Here is a 25,084-nt window from a genome sequence, read left to right as displayed (position 1 = left end):
CGTTTCTTTTAGTCAGGATCGGTATCAACTCTAACACTGGTCAAATAACACAATGTAATACGAACGAGGATAAATCCCAGTTAAACAGCGCAATGTTGGCGACGATACAGGAAGTGGTAAATTGTCGCGAATTCCGGTATTGCGATGAATTCTATTGCGACGGAATATATAACAGGGAGGAGGGTTCCGGAGATTTAATGATATGGCTACCCAAGTAGAAATGATGAGGGATCTAGAGAACACATGGCTTTACAATGCTACTTCCTGTCCATCTTAAGTAAACAATAATACATGTAATTGAGTTTGTAATGTACGTCTGATACAGCGGCATAATAATTTCCAAAATAATTTTCATCAACAGAAAAGACTCGGAGGTTCTACATCGCTCTCCTGGATATTTTAGTGATTATTGCGAAACACTTCCCGTAAGACCCGAATGACCTTGACTTTGGACCTAGTGTCCTTGATCTTTGGTTAGTGGATCCCTTGTTTAATTCTGGCAAACTAACCACTTGTACAATTGTGAATCACCACCGCCTGAGGATGCTTCCAGTTAAATAGCAATAATATCCAGCGCACAATTTTAAAGTCGTTTATAGCAATGTAGCCGAATTTCCTCCTTTAGTTCCCGTCCCTCAGTTCCCTTGAGGGTCAATCCCACCATTCGTACAATTAGGAATCCCCACCATCTAGGTGTGCTTCCAGTCAAATATGAATGATATTCAGCGCATAGCTCTAGAGAGGAAGGTGCTGTTAGCAATATAGCCCAACTGCCCACTTTTGGCCCCGCCCATCTGTACAATTTGGAATCCCCACCAGCTAGACATGCTTCTTAAAATTAGGTTAAATTCAGATCAGTGGTTAATGAGAAGAAGTCGTTTGAAGAAATTATTGATGTACGGACGACAGAAGACAGACGCAGCGGTATGGTTTAAGATCATCATGGTCCTTCGGACTAGGTGAGCTAATAATTAAATATATTCACAGGGATTGTGTACATCAGATCATAAGGATTCACCTGAATATACTGTATGTTATGGATCCATGATTGTTTCCGTGTGTTTGTTACGGCCCCTAACATTACAATATAGTCAAGTTAGTCGTTAATTATCCCCTATAACTGAACTAGATAAGTAGATAAAGAACTAACACAAAATCTGAAAAGAAAAAATGATGTTTTATTTCAATATAAATATCAAGATTGAACAATAAAACAAAACTATGTTTTATTTTAAGGTCAGTATTTGCCGACGAACTCAGCTGAGATCTATATTAAATAAAGGTTACATAGTTTGGCACAACTTAATAATAACGTTACTCAACATAATACATTAAAAGCACTAATTACGTACCAACAAACAGCATACTCCGCTTAACAGGTTTGGCGCTTAGTATTGTCTACAATGTCCACATAATCTGCGTCTCATAACGCAATTTGATCAGATCGACTGAATCCCAGGCTATATTACTGACCCCCGTCTATATCACTGACTCACTGGCTGTATTACTGAATCCCCGCCTATATTACTGACTCACTGAATCCCTAGTTGTATTACTGAATCCCCGCCTATATTACTGACTCACTGAATCCCTAGCTGTATTACTGAATCCCCGCCTGTATCCCTGAATCACTGAATCCATGGCTGTATTACTGAATCCCCGCCTATATTACTGAATCTCCGTCTATATTTCTGAATCACTGACTCCCCGCCTATATTACTGAATCACTGAATCCCCAGCTGTATTACTGAATCCCCAGCTGTATTACTGAATCCCCAGCTGTATTACTGAATCCCCAGCTGTATTACTGAATCCCCAGCGGTATTACTGAATCCCCAGCTGTATTACTGCATCCCCAGCTGTATTACTGAATCCCTAGCTGTATTACTGAATCACTGAATCCCCAGCTGTATTACTGAATCCCCGCCTATATTACTGACTCACTGAATCCATGGCTGTATTACTGAATCACTGAATCCCTAGCTGTTTTACTGAATCTCCGCCTATATTACTGACTCACAGAATCCATGACGGTATTACTGAATCCCCAGCTGTATTACTGAATCCCCGCCTATATTACTGACTCACAGAATCCATGCTGTATTGCTGAATATATATATATATATATATATTCTCAGTTGGATATTAACGTAAGAATTGGGACTTCTTTACGTACCTGGCGCTAGCTTATGACTAGAGGGCATACAAAGTTTGGTTAAGCTTGTCTACGAAACCCTGACTATTTCAGACTTTTTATTCCCACTCACCCACTTATACACTGTGAGGACAATAAGTACAAGATGGTAAACAATGACTTACATCAAAGTTTATAAAATATAAACCATATAGTAATGCTGCTTCTCACCAGTACACCTCCTGGACATTGTGAATTTGATCACAGGAAAACATATCTTGATAAAATCGTGTATGGGGCGTTTAAATCAGTAATTATCCTAAATTAATCGCAGCCGCCAGAGAACTAACGTCGACAAAAGATCAACATAACAAATTATGCCTATACCAGTTTGTTACATACCACAGACGGTTTTAATTTCATGACGTGTTCAATCGCTTTAAAATCAACCCTTGTCGAATAAAACTTGAGTCATTTAATGGTGGAAGAACATCAACATTCACAAACACATCAGATCGAAAGTTGTTCTTAAATTATGTTATCCATGAACGTTAACACCATTTCTGGTGACAGTACAGAACATGTCGGACTTTCGGGGGAAATATAAAAGTGATTTACGCTTGTTATTCTTCTGAAATCGTATTATGTTGTTAGGCTACTTGTTACAAATTCACCACGGCCACAGTGGCAAGTGTACTGATTCATTGTAAGGAGTATATCAGATCTGTGTGGTATCTCCAGGATACCTATCTAAACAGAGTATTATATATACGATACCGGCGTATGATACAGATACTAAACAAATTAAGTAGCGTGATAAATCATAATTCGCTAATATGGATGATATATAATTCGCTACACCGACAAACATTTGTACCTTAATCAAGTAGAGAATTAGGATTCAGACATTGAAAACCAACACATTTTATGTTTATCTGATCATCAGCAAGATACATTGCATTATATACTGGACAAATTTATATGGAAAACATGAATGTCTAGTTTTGCATATAAACATCCTTACATCAAACACTAGAAAGGCTCCAAAATTGATTTCCTTATGTAACGGAACTACGTTTAGGTGGTTTAGGAAGACTAGGACCGCGGTACATGTAATGACAAAATTGGCCGGGACGTTCTATGTTAGGTACACCATACCATAATAATCACAAAATTTACAATGGCAACGATTACAAGTATCGACAAAAACGTGAAATGAAAAAAAAATGAAAAAATATATTCATCATCAAGTGATCAACGTTATATGCATTTCAGGAGATAAATATGGATTTTACGAGTACAATATCTATCGTTTTTATCCCGCATCTCTAATTAAGGAAATTAACACCAACATCTAGTCCTTCCTTTACCACGACCTACATCACTGGCAGTGCGGAAAGCTTTCACAAAACACCACGATATATCTGTATTACAAACTGTACTTCGTCTACTTAACAAACAGCTGCTTTATAAAATACGACACCCATTACTTTGGTAGTTGTGACTATGGCAGGTCTCCTATATATAGTAATACATATGAAATATCATCGATGGTCAAACTAGTAGAAATACGGGGACTTTGTAGGAGAAAGTCATGTGTCCTGGTGGCGACGACCAGGTCAATACCGCGGACACTCAGTCATGTTGTATTTATATATTTGGAATGTAAGTATAAAAAAGATTCGGAACGAAATACTACTAAGTTAAATTAAAGTTGAAGTAGGGGAAAACAACGCCATCACCGACACACATTACTGACATTAATTATACCACACATATATCTCTAATGTGGAATGCTGCTGCAACAGGTCGTTATATAATACATTATATTACGGAAATGCTATCACCATCATCATAATTACTCGAAAGTCGCTATGTCTCGATTGCCATGTCTCCACCTTATTGTTTAACAGGATGTTTGCGTGCAGACTGTTTAAGTCTATCCCTGTTACACGCAAACGGCAATAAAACGATTTATTCAATTTAAGTGTCAATAAACCAGTGATGGATGGAGAAGTATAAACTAGTACAAGTAGCTGACACTGGACCATACTAAAAGATAAATGTGATTTATGTCACTAAACACATGGGATGTTGTAGCACCAACGTTTTATGACATCTGAATTTAGAAAGGTAGATCCACATTTGAGAAACAATGCTTCCCAGTTTTTTTCTGAGACAAATGACATTCAATGTACATATGTATTACGTTATATTAACACCAAAGGAATGAACATGTTACCATTGCAATCACCTTAGTTTGTAGATATGGTCATTTACACATGATGATTATTAACAACGTAGCAATAAACAATTAACAATAATCACCTTAAATGGGAATAACAATGGTCGTATATTTATGTATTTTACAATAAGCCCCCCACCGGGCCCCGCCCAACGCAGAAAACTGACAACTGTAATCATCCAAACAAAAACAAACATGAGACCTAAAGGACCTGTAGCGCTCACCTGGTTGGAATGTTCATGTTCAATTTGTTAATAGCTCTATTTGTTGATGTCACTATATACTTATGGCGTGGGGATCTCAAATGCTTTATAGAAATAATCCAGAAACGATGTCCAGGTTTCCTAGGGGTGTGAAAAGACCCCAAGGATTGTTTTAACAACATGATTGTGTTAAAAGAAACAAAGTCCCTCGGGGTAGGGAAAGACCCTTGTACCTGTTTTTCATCAGTATTACGTATATCCCTTGATGTCCAGCAATGCTATATGTGGTTAAGGGATGGTGATCTCAACGATTTCAAAAAATATAACCAAGAAACTAAGTCCCTGGGGATTGGGGGGGGGGGGTTCAGAGTCACCATTGATGCTAAATCTGTACTCCTTTCCCTAAGGAGGTTTCTTACCAAATTCGCCAAATCAATTAACACTTTATGACAAGCAGGGATTTAAAGTAAATGTTGACGGACGACGGATGCCGCGCCATGGCATAAGCTCATCGCCCCTTCAGGCCAGGTGAGCTAAAAAGAAATAATTTGAATGTCTGGCCGATCACAGAGATGACCGTGAGCTTACGGAAAATGAACGAGAATGGTCTATATCTTAACGTAAATACACCGACAACTTATCTTTAGTAAAAAAGCAACATTCTATACAGCATCATGACCTAACCATTCAGACTGATATTAGTAACACTCGTACTGTATGCAGGGCTCCCAGCACCACATTACCTTTATCATGGATAAGAGTCTGGGACTAATAAGCTACAAGATATATGCTAACTACAAAATACGAGAAATTGGAATAGCTACCATATCATGAAGTGGGATAAAAACTAAAAGCTAAATTCGTCAAGATTCAGTCATACAGTTCCCTTGTCAGAATGTTATTTCGATAGGGAAGCCAATCTATTGCTAACCTGAAAAATTCTCGAACAGGAATACTGCTTAAACACGCTTTTCTTTTTCTATCCTCATTCCACAAACCGACCGATTCCTTCGCTCATGTTAGTAATGGGAACTACTGACACTTTTCTACCTCCGACAAAAACTTTCCAACTATTCACGGTAATTGAAATCAGCGCAGACGGCAGATAACAGTCAAAATAAAACATCATTCTATAAAGATTAGCATATTTCGATTATTGTATTTCTATTTTCAGTTTTTAAAAGTAGAACATGTAATCTGAATTAGAAATTGAACTTCCTATGTGTACCAGAGACGTATAATGCGGAATGCGTACATTATGTACCAGATATGATGTATAAATAAATGCAATGACGCGTCCTAAACAGTGGGTGTCCGAGCTCCCTTCGAATTATACGTCAACTATTCTTTTCTTGGCATTATAACCACAATAACCGACCAGGAAATATTTATACATGTTGTTTTGTGTAGGAGAAGTGAAGAAGGAATCTGCATATTCAATCTCATAAAGGTCCGTCAAGAACACTTTAGAAATAGTTAACAAACATCGAGAGGGGTCAAAATAATCAAGAAATATCCATGAAGAACTTTCTGAGGAAAAACTTTAACTTTAACTTTAACAAAATTAAAAATGACCACCTGTTCGCCATCTAATTCCCAATTAGTCTCAAAAAGGAACATTCACAACTAGGGGTAAAGAACAATCTAACTTTAAGAAAAATCAATGATGATCTGATAAACAAGGACAACAAACTTCAACTGTAAAAATTCAAAATGGCCACCTTATTGCCATCTTATTTTAAACGTTTGATTAGGCATTCTTAAAAGAAACCAACTAATGTGTGACGTCACATCTAGGAATCTAATTTTGCTACAAGCAGTATCGATGCCGATTGGTTATGACAGGTAAACACAGTCGGTTTTGATGGCTTATATATTGGAAAAGAGTAAACGGTTTACAAAGCAGTTCTCGATAACACAATATATTGTTAAGCGAAAATTTTCACGTTTCAAATATCAAAAATGATTCAGGGTACACTTAAATGAGCAAGCCGTAGGTAGATTCGTATCATCCAAAAATAATTACAAAGCATGTGAAAATATCAATGCTGAACGTCCAAAAGCGAACACAAAGTCTGAACTACGAAAGAAATGTTACAAGGAACACTTTTTGTAAAATTGACGAATACACATATAGGTGTTTGTAATATAAAATTAGAAACTTAAGAGGAAGACTAAAAATAAGAAACGTTACAAAACTTTTACAACTACATATATAGCATCACAAAGGTGACAGCATTCAAAACGTAGACGGAATAAGTATACAACTATGGTCGTATATAATGAACTGGCGTGAATGGTTCCGGCATATGTACGTTCATAATGGATATTGCACGTATTGGTCAGAGTTGATGACTGGAGTAATCAGAGGTAGGTATCTACCTGTCTCAAACAGGACCTCGCCTGCTTCGAGAAGTTATATCACATGGCATCGATATTTATTTCTTCCCGTAGATGGATAATGAAGAATCAAGAACATTTATGGACTGGCTTTAGCCTAAATCGAGGTATGGTGGTATTCACGAGCTAATACCTGTAACATGACAATTTGTCTTGTTTTCTTTCTCACACGCTGTTCATCTCTCTTTCTCTCGCGCATTCGGCCTTTCACCCCAATTTTCTATCACTATTCATATCTCTCAGAACCACCCATGCATTTTTGCACTTCCACACTCACATTGAAAGATTGTATCGACTGGTCGTGGACAGCAGCATCAACCGCACGGCAATCTGTTCTACTCCATAACATAACGTTCTGAAACGGCTGAAACGGAAACAAATCAAAAACCAAATATAAAGGTTCACTACATCTACGACCAAGGTAAATAGCCACGTCAAGCAAACCAAGCATGCAAAACTAGGATGCAATGACCAATGCAATTTACAAAACAAATGGTCATACTTACAAAAACATCGGGATGAAACAAAAGAGGTCCATGCAAAAATGTTATAATTCATGTATATTAAGTCTATATCAATTTAAATCTGTTCAATATTTTAAATTTAGGAAAACTTTAAACAAGAATGATTACATTTTCACACTTCGGTGAATCCTTAAAAAATATTATTTTAAACGGCATTGGTGAAGTAACCTATTATGACGTCAGTTAAAAGAACTCATTAAAGATAACTATCAATAAATAGAACCGTCTTGTCATGTATCTTTCAGAAATAATAATAAAAAGCCAATTCCCCGTAATGGCAAAGGAGTAGAACTTTTTTGCGTAATTCTTCTATATTGACAAATATTTCAAAAATAAAGTCTCAAGTGTCAAATTATTCGTGGTCTAAAACACGTCAATGAATGACGTATTAACAAATGCTCTGATTTCGTCATATTTCTCAATGTGTCAAATACTTAACGTCTCGATATTGTCATACTCCCGAAATGTCGGTAGTCAATAAAAATAATAACCTGCAGGATTGCCGACATTAGCTACGTGGACAGTCATTGGGCGAAGTCCGGGTCTCGGTGTGTCTGTTCGTCGTACTATCGTTCCCCAGTTTCGCTGTTTCCGCTTTGTGGGTTTAGATGTGTTGTTGGTGTATTCTCCACTTCCGTCCGACGTCCGCTTCTTCCTAAAGATGAAAAGAAATTAAACATTAAATGTATCTTTCTTTATGGAATTCACTGAAAGCGTTGGACATTGCATCATATTAACACTTTTGCACGTTATGACCCCTAGCCGACATGTCGAAACAGCTCTATGATGCAGTTTAACTTCACTGTTTATTAAAAGTTGCTAATATGCTGTGCATCTCTCGTGTGATCCAATATCAAACTACTGAATATTCATTAGAAAGAGAATGACTCTTTACCGGACTACAATCTAATCTTGTCATGGGAACTTACTTCTGCTTTGTGAAACACTTGATAAAATAGAGTACTTTCGGGTCAGATGACCTAAAATCAGTGATGTAATCTTTAAAAGGTTCTGTAGTGTACTTACTTTAGAATGCAGGAGAGAAGAACGATCAGTAGTACCAATCCAATAAAGGAAGCAACTCCCACCACTACCACCCAGAACATTCCAAAGGTAACTGTCTGCTCATCTTTCTGCAACCCGCAGTTGTATCCTTCCCAACCACTGATGCAGCCATAACGGCAGGTACCATTAATTGAACACAAATTATCATAACAGTTACTGCTGCAATTTTGAGTACAATATTTACCCATTTTACCTTTCTCGCATCGCACACATTCGCCATTTGTGAAAGTACATGCGCCGACGCACTCCTGTGGACAGAACTGCGAGCAGTTACGTCCGAACATTCCTTCCGTACAAGTACGACAAATACCCCACTGTCGATCACACAGTGTACAGTTATCGCCACAAGGCACGTCACAATGTTCTCCATAGTACCCCGAAGCACAATTGTAGCAACGGGCGGAAGTGGTGTTACATCCGCCGGAGTCACAGGGACCTCGACATTCGCACTTTAATCCAGTCCAATCTGCAGGACAAGCTAAGCAATCACCCGATGTCCTGTTACATATGGAAGCATCGCAGTTTACAGGACATTCAGAAAGACAAAATTTGTCATGGAAGCCCCTTTCACATGCATAACATCGTCCAGTGACTTTGTCACATCCACTTTTGTCACAGTTGCCGGTACATTCACATGTTTCACCGTACCAATGATTCAGACAGCCATAACATTGTCCATTGTGTCTATGACAACCTGACCCATTGCAGCTTCGTGGACATGATTGGTCACAAAATTCACCGAACCATCCGGGTGCACATTCGTTACATATACCTGTTGTTTTGTTACATTCGTCCTTAACAGAGCAGTGACCACGACATTTGCATCGAGGGCCGTACCACCCCTTTTCACATGTATGGCATCGTCCATTCCGTTTGCAGATGTTTTTGTTACAGTGCTTCGGACAACGTTTTGTACAAAGCGACCCTCGCCATCCGTTTTCACACGTATAACACTCACCGGTAGAGTTACATCTATCCTCACTACAGTGGCCTGAACAGTCACATGTCTGTCCAAACCAGCCATCGGCACAGTCACATTGCTGTGGATGGAGACGGTTGCATCCTCTGTCACCGCAAACCGACGGACATATATCCAAACATTGTTCGCCGTGATACCCTGCCTCACATGTACGACATACTCCTTCCGAGTCACACCCCGTTTCGTCGCATTTTCCGGTACAATCGCATCTAGAACCATACCATCCCGTTTTACACGAAGTACATTCGCCGCTTTGTTGATCGCACACATCGTCCGCACAGTTCCGAGGACATTTGTCCGTACAGTTCGTGCCGTACCAACCTTTGGCACATTTAAAACAGCGACCCTCTGGTGAGCATTTGCCGTTTTCACAATGTCCTGTGCAATCACATTTTTTCCCATACCAGCCCATTGTACAATTTCGACAGTTTCCGGAATCGCGGGAACACTTCGGGCGCAGACAATGTTGAGGACAAAGTTGCAAACATCCGCGTCCAAAGTAACGATCCCGGCACATCAAGCAACGGCCGCTATCGTTACATCCGTAATTATCACAGTAGCCAGAACAGTCGCACTTCGCGCCGGACTTTCCTGGTTTGCACGATGCACAGGTTCCATTAAACTGGTCACATGGACCATCGCAGTTTTCAGAACATCTTAAAGAGCAGTCAGCCATGAAAAACCCCTCAGGACAAGCATCACACGTCCCAGTCATTCGACCGCACGTTTCAACACAATTCTTTGAACAGGCGACGGAACAATCACTCCCAAACCAACCAACGGCACATTCTTTACACCTGCATTAATGAAAATGGCTTATTAATTTGCAATGAAATTAAAAGACAAGCAATGAACATTTTAACATTTTTTTTAAAGTAAGATATCAAAAGGCTTCTTCATGTTATTTTTTTTATAAATTAACCTCATGTACGAATTCATTTTGCCATTACATCAAAATTCGCTATGTCATGTCCTATAACAACATAGCTCAGGAAAATAAAACTAAATATCATAACAAAAAATATAATATTAGTTATACGTATCTGATAACCAAAGAAGAGGTTACAGAGGGGGTGATAAAAAAAACCTATTTATAGTTATAAGAGTGCCCTCAATTTAGACCCCGTGAGTTCATTCACAGATATCGTAGTTTTGAGTAAGTGTATGAAGTTATAATTCATTTAGTTGGTAGAGTGAGGACGTCGAACATATGTTTATAGTAGCAGACTATCAGCTATCACTGACCTGTGGACTCCAGGAAATCTCAAACCATATATAATTACTTTGACCAAAAGATGATAATTGTGAGTCAAGGACTATGACCCCCGGTGATCGAAACACCACCTCGTATATAGAGACGATTGTTGTGATTAAGTGTATGGTGTTCAGGACAACTGGATCATTAACGAATTCGGTAAAATAAGGGCATCGAAAATCGAAGTTATAGTAAGAGTGACCCCATATCTGACCATATGTGATTTACACGAACTCCTACAAAAGATGATGGTTTTAAGTGTCTTAAGCTTCATGACAAGATCACTAATAAAAGCGGTAGATTAAAGGATGTCATAAGACTACGTACAAGCTTATCTCTACCCGACGAGGAGATAACCCAAACTCCTAATATAACTTACGTTCCGTTTAAGTCACATCCCGTGTTTCCGCAGTGCCCCGTACACTGACACTGGTCCCCAAACCAGCCTGGCTTGCAACCCCTACTGCATCTCCCAGTCACTTGATCACATTCGTCATCAAGACAGTGCAAAGGGCAGGTCTTCTCACATGTGACACCATGGAAACCTAGAGAACAGCTTTCACATTCACCGGAGGCCTGAATACAAGAATGATTCTTGCAATTTTGAGGACAGGACGAATCACATTTGTCACCAAAATAGCTTGCTTGACATCCGCTACATATCCCGTCATCGCGATTACAAGACGCCCCATGACAGTTTACCGGACATTCCTGTCTACATTTTTGCCCGTAAAATCTTGACGCACATTCGTAACAAGTTCCATCGGGTGAACAGCCAGATTGTGCGCATTCCCCCGTACACGAACATGTATGTCCGTAATAGCCCTCTCTGCAGCGATGGCATCGTCCGGTTAACATATTGCATCCATTTTCACCACAGTTGAGTGGACAGGATGAATTGCAATAAACTCCATGCCATCCAGATTGACATCCCTCGCAGAACTTTGTCATCGCATCACATCCACTTGTGTCACAGAGGCCAACGCAGTCACATTTATCACCGTACCAGCCATTTTCACATTCCCCGAGACATGCTCCTCTAGTCCGGTCACACGCTTGGTCGACACAGTGCGCCGAACACCTTATATCGCATCCTTCTCCATAAAATCCAGTCTCACACGAAACACACTTGGAATCGGGGCAATCGTCATTTTTACAGTTACCTCTACACGCACATGTAACACCGGTGTATCCTGTCTGGCAGGAAAAACACGCGCCTTCAAATCTCTCGCATCCAGATTCCTGGCAGGTCTCCGAGCAGACATGTTGACATTTCAAACCGTATCGCCCTTCCGGACATTGGACACAGGTGCCATTATCCCGCTGACAGCCCTGGGAGTCACAGTCCTGGGGACATGCTAAGTCACATGAACGACCAAAATATCCTACTGGACAGGGAAGGCATTTCCCAGTATCCTGTTCACATGTGTTGTTGAAGCAGTCTAAGCTACATTTCTCAGTACACTTGGTACCATACCATCCAGGCTTACATTGCTGGCATTCCCCCGTGTCCCTGTGGCATCCGACACACCCTGTAGAACATGACTCCTCACAATTAGTTCCAAATAGACCTGGAAGGCAACCGATGCAGTCATGAGTTGTTTTGTTACATCCTCTTTCGTCACATCCAACTATTTCTTCAGTGCACTCGCAGTTACTTCCGTACCAGCCGTCCTCACATCCATTTTTACATTTTCCAGCAACTTCACCATTGCATTCACATTCGCGAATATTTTTGCCGTAATATGTGTTCAGTACACCGACACAATGTTCGCTACACTGGTTGGTGCATGGTCCCCCACACCACCCTGGCATACATCCGGCATCACATTCCCCCGTTATGGAGCTGCAGTTCTGTATGTGTTCCCCTACATACCGCGATTTACACCCCACGCTACACCTCTTGTCGCATTTGGGACTGTGGTATTGCCTTTTACATCCAAACCGACATACGCCTGTGTACCGGTCACAGCTATTTCCATAGTTGTCCCCATCTGCGCCCAACGCACAGCCGAAGTTGCAATCGTCATCACATGTTGGACCTTTGCTTCCAGAACTACACGGTTCCTTGCATGTGCCGGTTAGTCTGTCACAGATTCTGAGGTAGCTGCTTTCGGTGTTAGTTTCGATGTGCGTAAAAGAACAAGAGTCTGAACACCGCTGGTTACAGTTTTCGCCATACCACTGGTGTTTACATGCATAACACCTTTCGTCTGAATCACAGCCCAGGTCGGAACAATGGCCACGGCAAGCTGAAAAATACACAGTAAATGTCTTTAGGGACATAGTGAAGTTATTATCTTTGTGTGCGAGATCAATAATCGTTTGCTGCTATTAAATGAAAGATCTGAATATAAAAATAGTGAGCACTAGTATAGCGACATCAATACAACGTATATGTAAAACAAGAGATCGAAGAGGGATCTAGGCGCCCACCATTGAATTATCTTTACCTATGGACTGTTGATTCCTTGTTTAAATCCGACCAACTTAGCTTCAAAAAATGTTCATTAATGGAAAAAGACCTTGACCATTGGCAAGACTCTCTCTTTATATTCCAACCAGCTTTGATCCATCATCTCAATATGTTAATCAGTGGAAACATAAGAAATGTGAACCTAGCCTCTGACACAGAGACCTTGAACATGTACTGAACATTCTGAACAAATTTGATTCATATTGTGAAGTTGTTGGTGTACATGCACAGGTACTGGAGTATACTCGTATCGCGGTGTGTGACTGTAGGTACAGATACTGGAGTACACTCTTGTCGCGGTGTGTGACTGTAGGTACCGATACTGGAGTACACTCTTGTCGCGGTGTGTAACTGTAGGTACAGATACTGGAGTACACTCGTGTCGCTGTGTGTGGCTGTAGGTACAGATACTGGAGTACACTCTTGTCGCGGTGTGTAACTGTAGGTACAGATACTGGAGTACACTCGTGTCACGGTGTGTGACTAGGTACAGATACTGGAGTACACTCGTGTCGTGGTGTGTGACTGTAGGTACAGATACTGGAGTACACTCGTGTCGCGGTGTGTGACTGTAGGTACAGATACTGGAGTACACTCTTGTCGCGGTGTGTGACTGTAGGTACAGATACTGGAGTACACTCGTGTCGTGGTGTGTGACTGTAGGTACAGATACTGGAGTACACTCGTGTCGCGGTGTGTGACTGTAGATACAGATACTGGAGTAAACTCGTGTCGCGGTGTGTGACTGTAGGTACAGATACTGGAGTACACTCGTGTCACGGTGTGTGGCTGTAGGTACAGATACTGGAGTATAGTCGTGTCGCGGTGTGTGACTGTAGATACAGATACTGGAGTAAACTCGTGTCGCGGTGTGTGACTGTAGGTACAGATACTGGAGTACACTCGTGTCACGGTGTGTGGCTGTAGGTACAGATACTGGAGTATAGTCGTGTCGCGGTGTGTGACTGTAGGTACAGATACTGGAGTACACTCTTGTCGCGGTGTGTGACTGTAGGTACAGATACTGGAGTACACTCGTGTCGCGGTGTGTGGCTGTAGGTACCGATACTGGAGTACACTCGTGTCACGGTGTGTGACTGTAGGTACAGATACTGGAGTACACTCGTGTCGCGGTGTGTGACTGTAGGTACAGATACTGGAGTACACTCGTGTCGTGGTGTGTGACTATAGGTACAGATACTGGAGTACACTCGTGTCGCGGTGTGTAACTGTAGGTACAGATACTGGAGTACACTCGTGTCACGGTGTGTGACTAGGTACAGATACTGGAGTACACTCGTGTCGTGGTGTGTGACTGAAGGTACAGATACTGGAGTACACTCTTGTCGCGGTGTGTGACTGTAGGTACAGATACTGGAGTACACTCGTGTCGCGGTGTGTGACTGTAGGTACAGATACTAGAGTACACTCTTGTCGCGGTGTGTGACTGTAGATACAGATACTGGAGTAAACTCTTGTCGCGGTGTGTGACTGTAGGTACAGATACTGGAGTACACTCTTGTCGCGGTGTGTGACTGTAGGTACAGATACTGGAGTACACTCGTGTCGCGGTGTGTGACTGTAGGTACAGATACTGGAGTACACTCGCGTCGCGGTGTGTGACTGTAGGTACAGATACTGGAGTACACTCGCGTCGCGGTGTGTGACTGTAGGTACAGATACTGGAGTACACTCGTGTCGCGGTGTGTGACTATAGGTACAGATACTGGAGTACACTCGTGTCGCGGTGTGTGACTGTAGGTACAGATACTGGAGTACACTCTTGTCGCGGTGTGTGACTGTAGGTACAGATACTGGAGTACACTCTTGTCGCGGTGTGTGACTGTAGATACAGATACTGGAGTACACTTGTGTCGCGGTGTGTGACTAGGTACAGATACTGGAGTACACTCTTGTCGCGGTGTGTGACTGTAGGTACAGATACTGGAGTACACTCGTGTTGCGGTGTGTGACTGTAGGTACAGATACTGGAGTATACTCGCGGTGTGTGACTAGGTACAGATACTGGAGTATACTCGTGTCGCGGTGTGTGACTGTAGATACAGATACTGGAGTACACTCGTGTCGCGGTGTGTGACTGTAGGTACAGATACTGGAGTACACTCTTGTCGCGGTGTGCGACTGTAGGTACAGATACTGGAGTACACTCGTGTCGCGGTGTGTGACTGTAGGTACAGATACTGGAGTACACTCGTGTCGCGGTGTGTGGCTGTAGGTACCGATACTGGAGTACACTCGTGTCGCGGTGTGTGACTGTAGGTACAGATACTGGAGTACACTCTTGTCGCGGTGTGTGACTGTAGGTACAGATACTGGAGTACACTCGTGTCGCGGTGTGTGACTATAGGTACAGATACTGGAGTATACTCGCGGTGTGTGACTGTAAGTTTTAAGCTACATCGTTTAACTGGCAAACATTAGCATAAATGGACATAATGAGAGGAAAAACTCAAAAAACAGAACATCTCGATTTACAAGATACTGTTTCCAATCATGAATAAATCAATCGAATATACATGCCGGTCCGGACAAATCTGGATTGTCGCTATGCCATTCCAGTTTTCGTTACAACGTAACTTTTATCATTGTCCCTCCGTCTTCAAATCCTGAAGATTGAAGCCAGGACGCCGAATGAATGCGAGTGTTGTCCGGTGTATAACACTATAGGTGTGTTATGTTCAGAGTTTAACGTACTTCTAACATGTAATGTTTTATGAAAGCGTATTTGTGTGTGTGTGTGTGTGGAACCTCTGGAAAATCACAGACAAAACAAGTTTTGAAAACCATCGTTCCCAATACAAATGCTGATTTCTTTTTGTAAACATGATAGTTATATATAATAAACAAGACCTGTGTGTGTGCGTGTGTGCGTGTGTGCGTGTGTGCATACACGTGATTTACTTATCCGGGGGCAGATATGACAATACTGTAGCCGTCCTTAAATGACCCTAGCCGTCGATAGTACGTTAAGCAATACTAAAAATATTGTATATATTGGCACCACTGGCATACAATGTACGTGTGTTACAGACCTCGTCCAACAGTCTTCCGCTGCATCCCCTCCCCCGACGTTCACATTTGGGTTTGGACAAATTATCACAAAACAAGACGAGTTGTTACGTAATCGAATCAATATCTTTCTATTTCCTACAAAACACCAGTACAGCGATGAACACGCCGTACCATGGTATCCCCCGCCACACTAACGCCTGAGGCAGCATCCACACCCATACATACAGTAGCAACCTCATTCCAATATCTCTATCGCTACTTTCATTTACTTATACCGTACTTTGGGATATTTTGGCGTCGTGGTAGCTGTTACAGTGAAAATGACAAAAAGTCTGTCCTTCGATTCCGACTTCCCAGCTACCTGGGTGTATGAATTGTGTCCTGTATATGTCTGCGTCGCTCTTCGTTTCGTGTATACCAAATATAACTGGATCGATGTGATTGGAATAGATATATATAACCGCCACCACCACAGCTTGTATACAGCTAACATGAAGAAGACTGCTATAACTCTCGTCACTGTTACAGCAGACATGGAGGCTAAACAAATAAACCCCAGAACATCCACTCCTGCCTCCCTTATCAATATCATATACCCCTCATAACTTAATATGTCTCATCATGTCAAAGTTTCATCAACATTCCTTGGGAGCGTAAGTCCGCGACGTGTACTCGTTTAACCCCTATCAATGTTAACCTGAAATCTTACGAGATGCTCCCAGCTATTACATGGCTTATTAGCATATTGAGGCATCCTTACGGCTCGACGGTTTGACGACATCTGTGTTTGTCCCTGACTAACCACCTGTAAACCTAGGTACTAACCGCCTCTGTACCGACCTCCGGGTGTCCTTTGTTCATAACCAATGCGAGTAGTGATCCCTATCGTTTGTCTCCATCATCTTCGTCTCCAACACTTATACGCCACTGTCATACAGTAGCACTGTAATTATTTAATATAAATAGCCTTTTCATTTCTCAAAAAGTGACACACTGCCAAAAATTTGAGACGCATAATGGCCACACACAGTTCGTTGGAATAGTATTTCAGTACAGATACAATACAATGGTTTATGGCCAATTCGTATACTAGTTATTCGATTTCAGAACAGCCTACTCGGTTGGATAAAGTTATCCAGAACATGTTTTTTATCGGGAACTATAGGTGTAATGTAACGATAATATTCCTCCAATAAAAGCCTGTATTAACTTAGCGCCCCGCCACATAGTACATGTACTCCATAAACTGTACAAAAAGCCATATATCGGGTGTCCATTTCATACTACCGTGACATATTATATACTCAACTCCGATCAAATATGCTTACAAAGTCGTTCACAAACCGCGCTAATACATTTTCAACATCATAAGACACAAAATTGTTGGGTTAGAACATCTTACATGAAACCAAGGTCGTGTGACAACGACATTAACCAAAAACATCATCTGACATACAACCAAGGTCGTGTGACAACGACTTTAACCAAAAACAACATCTGACCTACAACCAAGGTCGTGTGGCAACTACATTAACCCAAAACAACATCTGACATACAGCCAAGGTCTTGTGACAACGACATTAACCCAAAACAACATCTGACATACAGCCAAGGTCGTGTGACAACGAAATTGACCCAGAACAACATCTGACATTCAACCAAATTCCTGTGACAACGACATTGACTCAGAACGACATCCGACGTACAACCAAGGTCGTTTGAAAACGACATTGACCAAGAACATCCGACATACAACAAAGGTCATGTGACAACGACATTGATCTGGGATTTCAAACAATATCGGTGAGTAATATTCGACGTTCAATAGGCATCATAGCAATTATCCTGGAATAGCATTCGAGGTATGACTGAGGTCATATATGATAAACGTCATATAGGTCAGAGGTCATACACGTTCATACTTGTATATATCGCCATATTCATGCTTCGCGCTCCCTCCGAGTGTGTCGCCGCGCCACCTAATACAAGGGGACACAAGTCCGTTAACCTTCTCCACGGTGTCATATAGAGCTCAAAACTTACTTCTTGGAGAAATATCAACGTGTGATAAAGGCGAAATAGGAGATGAACTTCGGGAAGAAAAGCCGACATGTGACAAGGCCATGGGATATAGAAACTGTACAAGAGCAACATCTGACAAATGTCACAGAGCACAGAACCAGTCAGGGGAGTAACATTTGCCACATTTTATTACACGCCTGAATCAATAGTGTCCGTGACAATGGCTTGTCTCAGTGTCTACACAGCTACTCCTCTTACATTTGGTGATCTTCTGTGTGTATACTGGTCTGGACATATATCGGACACTGGCATTATATGAAAACACAAAGGAAAATATCACCTATACAAGTGGAATGGCGTGCTAGACAATGAGCGACGCCGAACACCCAGACATGTATACGGGTGGGTATACTTAAAAACTATAATTATTGAAAGATATAAAATGTCCAGATTATCCTAAAGACAGGTTCTGTTACCCCTGTCACCTGTAACATGTTTTGGACGCCCGGAGACGTAAATAAAATTGATTAAGAAAGATGTAGATAGTTTAATGTGTATCTTTTGTTGCTTGACGGAGTTCTTCGAAACACTAAACTCGCCTAACATACTGTATACCATGGACGATTTGGTGTCTAATAAATATATGTATTATATATAATCCGGTAAACCTGTAACTCACCTGTACAATGTAACGATCAGATCACCTGTAACTCACCTGTACAATATAACTATCAGATCACTAGGCCTGTAACTATCAGATCATCTGTAACTATCAGATCACCTGTAACTATCAGATCACCTGTAACTCCCAAAGCACCTGTAACTATCAGATCATCTGTAACTATCAGGTCATCTGTAACTATCAGATCACCTGTAACTATCAGATCATCTGTAACTATCAGATCACCTGTAACTATCAGATCACCTGTAACTTTCAGATCACCTGTAACTATCAGATCACCTGTAACTCCCAAAGCACCTGTAACTATCAGATCATCTGTAACTATCAGATCACCTGTAACTATCAGATCATCTGTAACTATCAGATCACCTGTAACTATCAGATCATCTGTAACTATCAGATCACCTGTAACTCCCAAAGCACCTGTAACTATCAGATCACCTGTAACTCCCAAAGCACCTGTAACTATCAGATCACCTGTAACTATCAGAGCACCTGTAAATATCAGAGCACCTGTAATTCGACAGAAACTGTTCTGTCCTTAAATATGTACACAAGATGTTACCTCTTTATAACAAACGTTATGGAACACATGCCACTATGAGTATTTTACAAAGCACTTTCCAGCGTTTTAACTCAGTTTTGATTTACAATTTACAACACAACAAGTACGTGTACAGCAAAGTATCGTTTATTGCGTATGAACCAGTATTTAGAATAATTTGACTGCGCGGCTTTGTGGTCAAAATAGGGAAGGGCGTGTTATATAACGAGTACCTGTTCTACCTCCGCAATGTAACAGTATTATGTAACCAGATATATGGGAAGGTCACGCCTTCCGCTCCGCCCCTTCTCGCCGACCTCCATTTATCATCCCTGGGACGGCACCCCTGGGGGTACAAAAAGGGACAAGTGTTTCCTGCTTACGACAACAGTTTGAGGTTCATTTAACACCAGACGAATCAAAGGGCAATATTTCAAATATCACCAGGCTAAAACCGATTAAAACGTACTGAGGCAGCACACATGAGCACTAGCCTCACCACAAAATACATTCAGAAAATAATAAACTTTTTGTATATGCCAGCTTAACACAGCCTTATAGAATACATAATTCCTATTTTGAGTAATCTATTGGAATTTATAATGGATGTTGACAATGCGGAGTGCTAACTTTGCACACTTTCGAACACTACAAAGTTATAACAAATCTGACAAAGCTTTCATCAATGACGTTTGAGCTGATACAATATATGCACTATATTATTGATCTCCGATAAAAAAAAAACACAGTCTGTTTACGAATTGTATGTGTTTTTCCATCACGACAACATGAAAACATTCAAACACACATGTGGCATTTGAAATAAAATAGTCAACGCAACTACAATCTGTTCAATACGTCAACACAACCATAATCTGTTCAATACGTCAACACAACTACAATCTGTTCAATACGTCAACTCAACCATAATCTGTTCAATACGTCAACTCAACCATAATCTGACATTGACACAAACAGTTCTGTAAGTTTTCAATACTAAACATGGTCATTGATGCCAAGTGAACATACACGCTTTCATCGTTTATAAGAGTAAAATTTGCCTATAAGGTCACCAAGGGCTTCATTTTCATTCAGAAAACTTTACATTCACTCTTTCCATAACGTACATTGCTGTGTGCCAAAGTGAGGGTGTATATTATCTACTACACGGGTATCTCACGCCCTTGCTGGGCTCGACTTGTTTACTTTTTTTAGTCTCCGTATGTAATAAATCGTGTTTGACACAGGTAAGAAGTTATGTCGCCTACACTAATAGTGTGCCTATCCCTCTTACGTATAAATCCACCTAATACAAATCTTCGTTTCCGTATTCACCTTACAGACATCTGATAGTAGTTAGCCAAGTGGTATATAATCTTCCTTTGTTTATCGTACCGATCGTCGTCACAGATACGATTCAGTGCAGATGTTTAAATAGAATGAAATATATATGAATGACGTTATACATTACTGACTCGAATTAGTTCAAAACAGATAATCAAACTACAGTCAGTGTTAACAGTAATGTGAGCACAAGAAAATATCAACTCTATAGGGGAAAAAAACTTTTAACTTGTGACTTGTAACATACGTAAGTTCCTATACGCGGGAGTGGCGACAATTCTACACAAAGCATTCCGAGTCAAGCCGGAAATAAAGTAAAAAATGTTTTATGTTCTTGCTATTATACAAACTACTTGTTCTGTGTTGTAATACAATCCATGACATCCTATAGTACAACAAACACGAGGAATTATCAACCCAGGACCGTATTATACAATATTTACAGACCGTGGGTAGGAACTTTGTACCAATCCCCTATGTAGAGGTGGCGTGGCGAGACTTTAAATCAAAATCCTGATGTATCTGAGTCTATGTATGTCCCTGCTGTATGTAATTAATTAAATATACATGTCATCAACCTTTAGTATCATCTTAGTAAATGCTGTATAATATACAGGAAATTGTCCCGTGATTACATCGCTGTTATAGTGGGGTAGCTTTTAACATGTCGACCGTGTAACAGTAACTGTTAAATATAAAACACATGTAATGACACATCAACACATCCGCCACTGTATGACAACAATACTGTCAACCTTTTAGCACATTTAATAGCTTCGATAATTCAATATTCTGTTATACAACACAACGATCAAAGGCTGAACCGGAAACTAAATAGTCTAATATTAATACCACTCTTGGGAAGGAAATTATATACTTAATTCAGGCATTCGTCATCGATCAGTTTTCTATTTAAAAAACTGACTTAGTCTAAAATCGTTGTCAACCGACTGAGCTCAGTTGGTCCAATATCCTTATGAAAACGTCCTGTCATGTGTTGATAGCGCGAAACTGACAGTCATACTTCATAAATAATATTTTAAAACCAATTAGATAAAATCTGACCACACCGTACTTCACTTGTATATTGCGTGTACAAGGTTATTTACCTAATCTAAGTCTGTGACATTTCTAACGGATCTAGACACGACCTTATGAATCTAACGTACATTGTTCTTATACCATGAGTTAGTAACTCATCCAGTCAACATGATTCCTTCGTATTCAAACATATCGGTAGTTAGTTACCCGAATCAAACTGGTGACTAGTTAAAATCATGTCTATATTTCCTTTATCAATTAATACGATGTCAATATCATCAACACGGGCCATTTCACAGGAGAGTGTCAACCTGGATATGTCACTTTCAATGAGACGATCTGTTTGATAACAAAGCCTTGGTACGATAGGCCATTGTTTACCTGGAGGGGCCGACGAGCCGACAACCTGCCATAATAATGATGATCGGGAGGCCAGTCTAATTCAGTGATAGGACCGGTCAATGGATATTGATTCAATTAAAGCTGCCAAACAACCTCGTGTTCTGGATAACTACCGCTGCTGACCGTGCTATCGTCCAACTGGACATGCTTACTATAGTATCAGAATTCTCTTTGTTGACAAATATGTGTTATTTAATTAGGCGAGTAATTATAGATGGTATAATTGAATTATTTACACATTATTATAGTTCCATCCTTCGTGGTCCAAATGTATATAGAGAGTTTACACTAACTACCAATCAAACACAGACATTTATTACAGTCCAGATTTCATTTCCATGCAATGAAACTAATTAGATTTGGTATATAACACATTTGAGACTGGTTCATTTGGCAATATTAACTAACAATTCTATAAAAGTCAGCTTTGTTAAACTGCGATAAATCTGTTACCAGTCCCATAATTACCAACCAATTAACACACCAGAAACTAATCATTGTGAAGCGATCACAGTCCCCGACGAATCGCCTATAACCCACGCATCTCCCCTTCTATAACAATTTCCTAGACCAATTGGATTTTCCTAATATTTCTTGTGAATTTCACACTTTTGAGTTCTAATATCATAAAAGAGTCGAGAAAGACAGAACTAAATTTCTTCATTACTGACCATTTAATTTATCTCAGCTTTTATATCAAGTCCGTGATTTGATCAAAAAACATATTCTATGTGATCCGAAGGTTTCTGGTGGTTTTTAATGTCGAAAAAGACATCGGAAACCTTCAGATTATATCCAAATGTGGTATACAAATATTGAGCCATCTGATCTATAAAATAAAGTATTATTTTAACATTTTGTCCTCCATCAATTACATAAATGTCACAAGTCAAGTAGTGAGATTTGTACAAAAGTACCAGGGCTGTCAGTATCTATAATTCTACACGGCGTGTTCAGTCACTTCACCCTGCCAAATTGTAACAGTACCATGTCGGAGTATCTAGAATTCTACACTGAATACCATGTCGGAGTATCTAGAATTCTACACTGAATACCATGTCGGAGTATCTAGAATTCTACACTGAATACCATGTCAGAGTATCTAGAATTCTACACTGAATACCATGTCAGAGTATCTAGAATTCAACACTGAATACCATGTCGGAGTATCTAGAATTCTACACTGAATACCATGTCAGAGTATCTAGAATTCTACACTGAATACCATGTCAGAGTATCTAGAATTCAACACTGAATACCATGTCAGAGTATCTAGAATTCAACACTGAATACCATGTCAGAGTATCTAGAATTCTATACCGATTTCACCCTGTCAAATTGTACAACTCTACACTGAATTCACTCGACAAAATTGTAATTCAACACTGAAGAATAACACATATGATTGTAACTGCTGTGATTCTGTTCACGTTTTAACCCCTCGTGGTTTAGTTACGTTATCAGGTTCGTACAATATTGATTTAGGTGTAAAGCCTAGAGGAAGATCTGTACATTACAGTGACAACTCTCGAATGGGACCGTTATGTATAACAACACACAAAAATCTCGTATGAATTATTAAACACTGAAACAATGTGGCGGTATGTTACCAAAACAACAATGATTTTCGTAATGGTATTCAGAAATTTTCTTTTAAAAACAAAAACCTTTACACATCATTAAAATTAATGTAAATATATATCATATATATATACATACCTGTGGCATTACTTTGTTGAGAAATTAACATATAGAAAAGTATAATCCATTTCGTACTGTCAACAAAGGACACGATACTCCGCCTGGCCATGAATGAATGGGATCTGGTGTTTCTCCTACCAATGACACTAGCACTTCAGAACATGTCTGGCTAGATGCGTTGTTCGAGTATAACAAACACACGTCCAACCTCTTCTCGGATCTAGCCATTTATGACCAACTGATATATTGTAGAATTAGTCCTATTCGTGTTGGGTACACACAATTTATCATTTCAATGATTCAAGGAAAACGAAGTGTGCAATGTTGTTCCGTCCCTGGCGGTGTCTATCTCACAGCACTATCACTTATGTGTTTCGTCTGCTACAGGCGAGTACAGCCGAGCACGTGTACTGGCCCACATATGCGAGTCGTGTGTGGAGCTGAAGGGATTCTGACCAACACGCCGGTACGACACCTGATCAGTGAATGATGACACGAGTAAACAGACACCTACAACAAAATCACAACCATGACGGCGAACAAACACCGCTAGTTATCTATTAATCCTGACTCAGGCACGTCACAAAGAAACTAAATCCCGAACCGCATTTGTCAGCACGCGTGGTACCTGTCTGTGGAACTACAGCTAATTACCATGATTACTTTCACACCTGACCCACGTTCGGGCCAATGTTTTCCTCTTGTACTTTAGAAGATCTAAAAATAAAGCACATTCACAATCTTTATAGCCAGGGAGAGTCGATTTAAATGTAACCTGTGTTTAAAGCTATGTAGTACACATACACATACTTAACCAAAACTCACCTGGCCATCGATTTACTGGGCGGTCACTTAGCAGCCGTACCATGCGTACTTACCGATATCCCGCGCTCTATTTAGATTTTATGAGTCAACTGATCATTGTATTCGTTTTATCATAAATATGAAATATTAGCTCCACTCAAGTTATTGTGATAAAGACGGTCATTTTCTTCGTTTAACTTGATCAGATCAACAGCACTACCAAACCTATT

The 25,084-nt window shown here is 40.3% G+C and overlaps 1 protein-coding gene across 2 annotated transcripts; it reads right to left on the bottom strand.

Moving 5' to 3' along the window:
• Positions 1 to 1,158: 1,158 nt before the first annotated feature.
• LOC117325214 (multiple epidermal growth factor-like domains protein 6) lies at positions 1,159 to 24,818 on the bottom strand. Of its 2 annotated transcripts, none has more exons than XM_033881299.1 (5): positions 24,069 to 24,817; positions 11,185 to 13,057; positions 8,533 to 10,347; positions 7,998 to 8,161; positions 1,159 to 7,346 (listed from the first exon to the last, which is right to left on the bottom strand). In XM_033881299.1, exons 1-5 carry the CDS (start codon positions 24,157 to 24,159, stop codon positions 7,318 to 7,320), a joined length of 3,972 nt encoding a protein of 1,323 aa, XP_033737190.1. In that variant the 5' UTR covers positions 24,160 to 24,817; the 3' UTR covers positions 1,159 to 7,317. The 2 variants fall into 2 exon arrangements, with proteins under 2 accessions (XP_033737190.1, XP_033737192.1); XM_033881301.1 differs by lacking the exon at positions 1,159 to 7,346 and adding an exon at positions 7,353 to 7,483 and having other exon boundaries at positions 24,069 to 24,818.
• Between the last annotated feature and the right edge of the window lie 266 nt (positions 24,819 to 25,084).

Source organism: Pecten maximus, chromosome 4 (genome assembly GCF_902652985.1).
Source record: "Pecten maximus chromosome 4, xPecMax1.1, whole genome shotgun sequence".
In the NCBI taxonomy this organism is placed as follows: domain Eukaryota; kingdom Metazoa; phylum Mollusca; class Bivalvia; order Pectinida; family Pectinidae; genus Pecten; species Pecten maximus.
The sequence above is the reverse complement of the archived record's forward strand: the minus strand, read 5'-3'. Positions and strand labels throughout refer to the sequence as shown.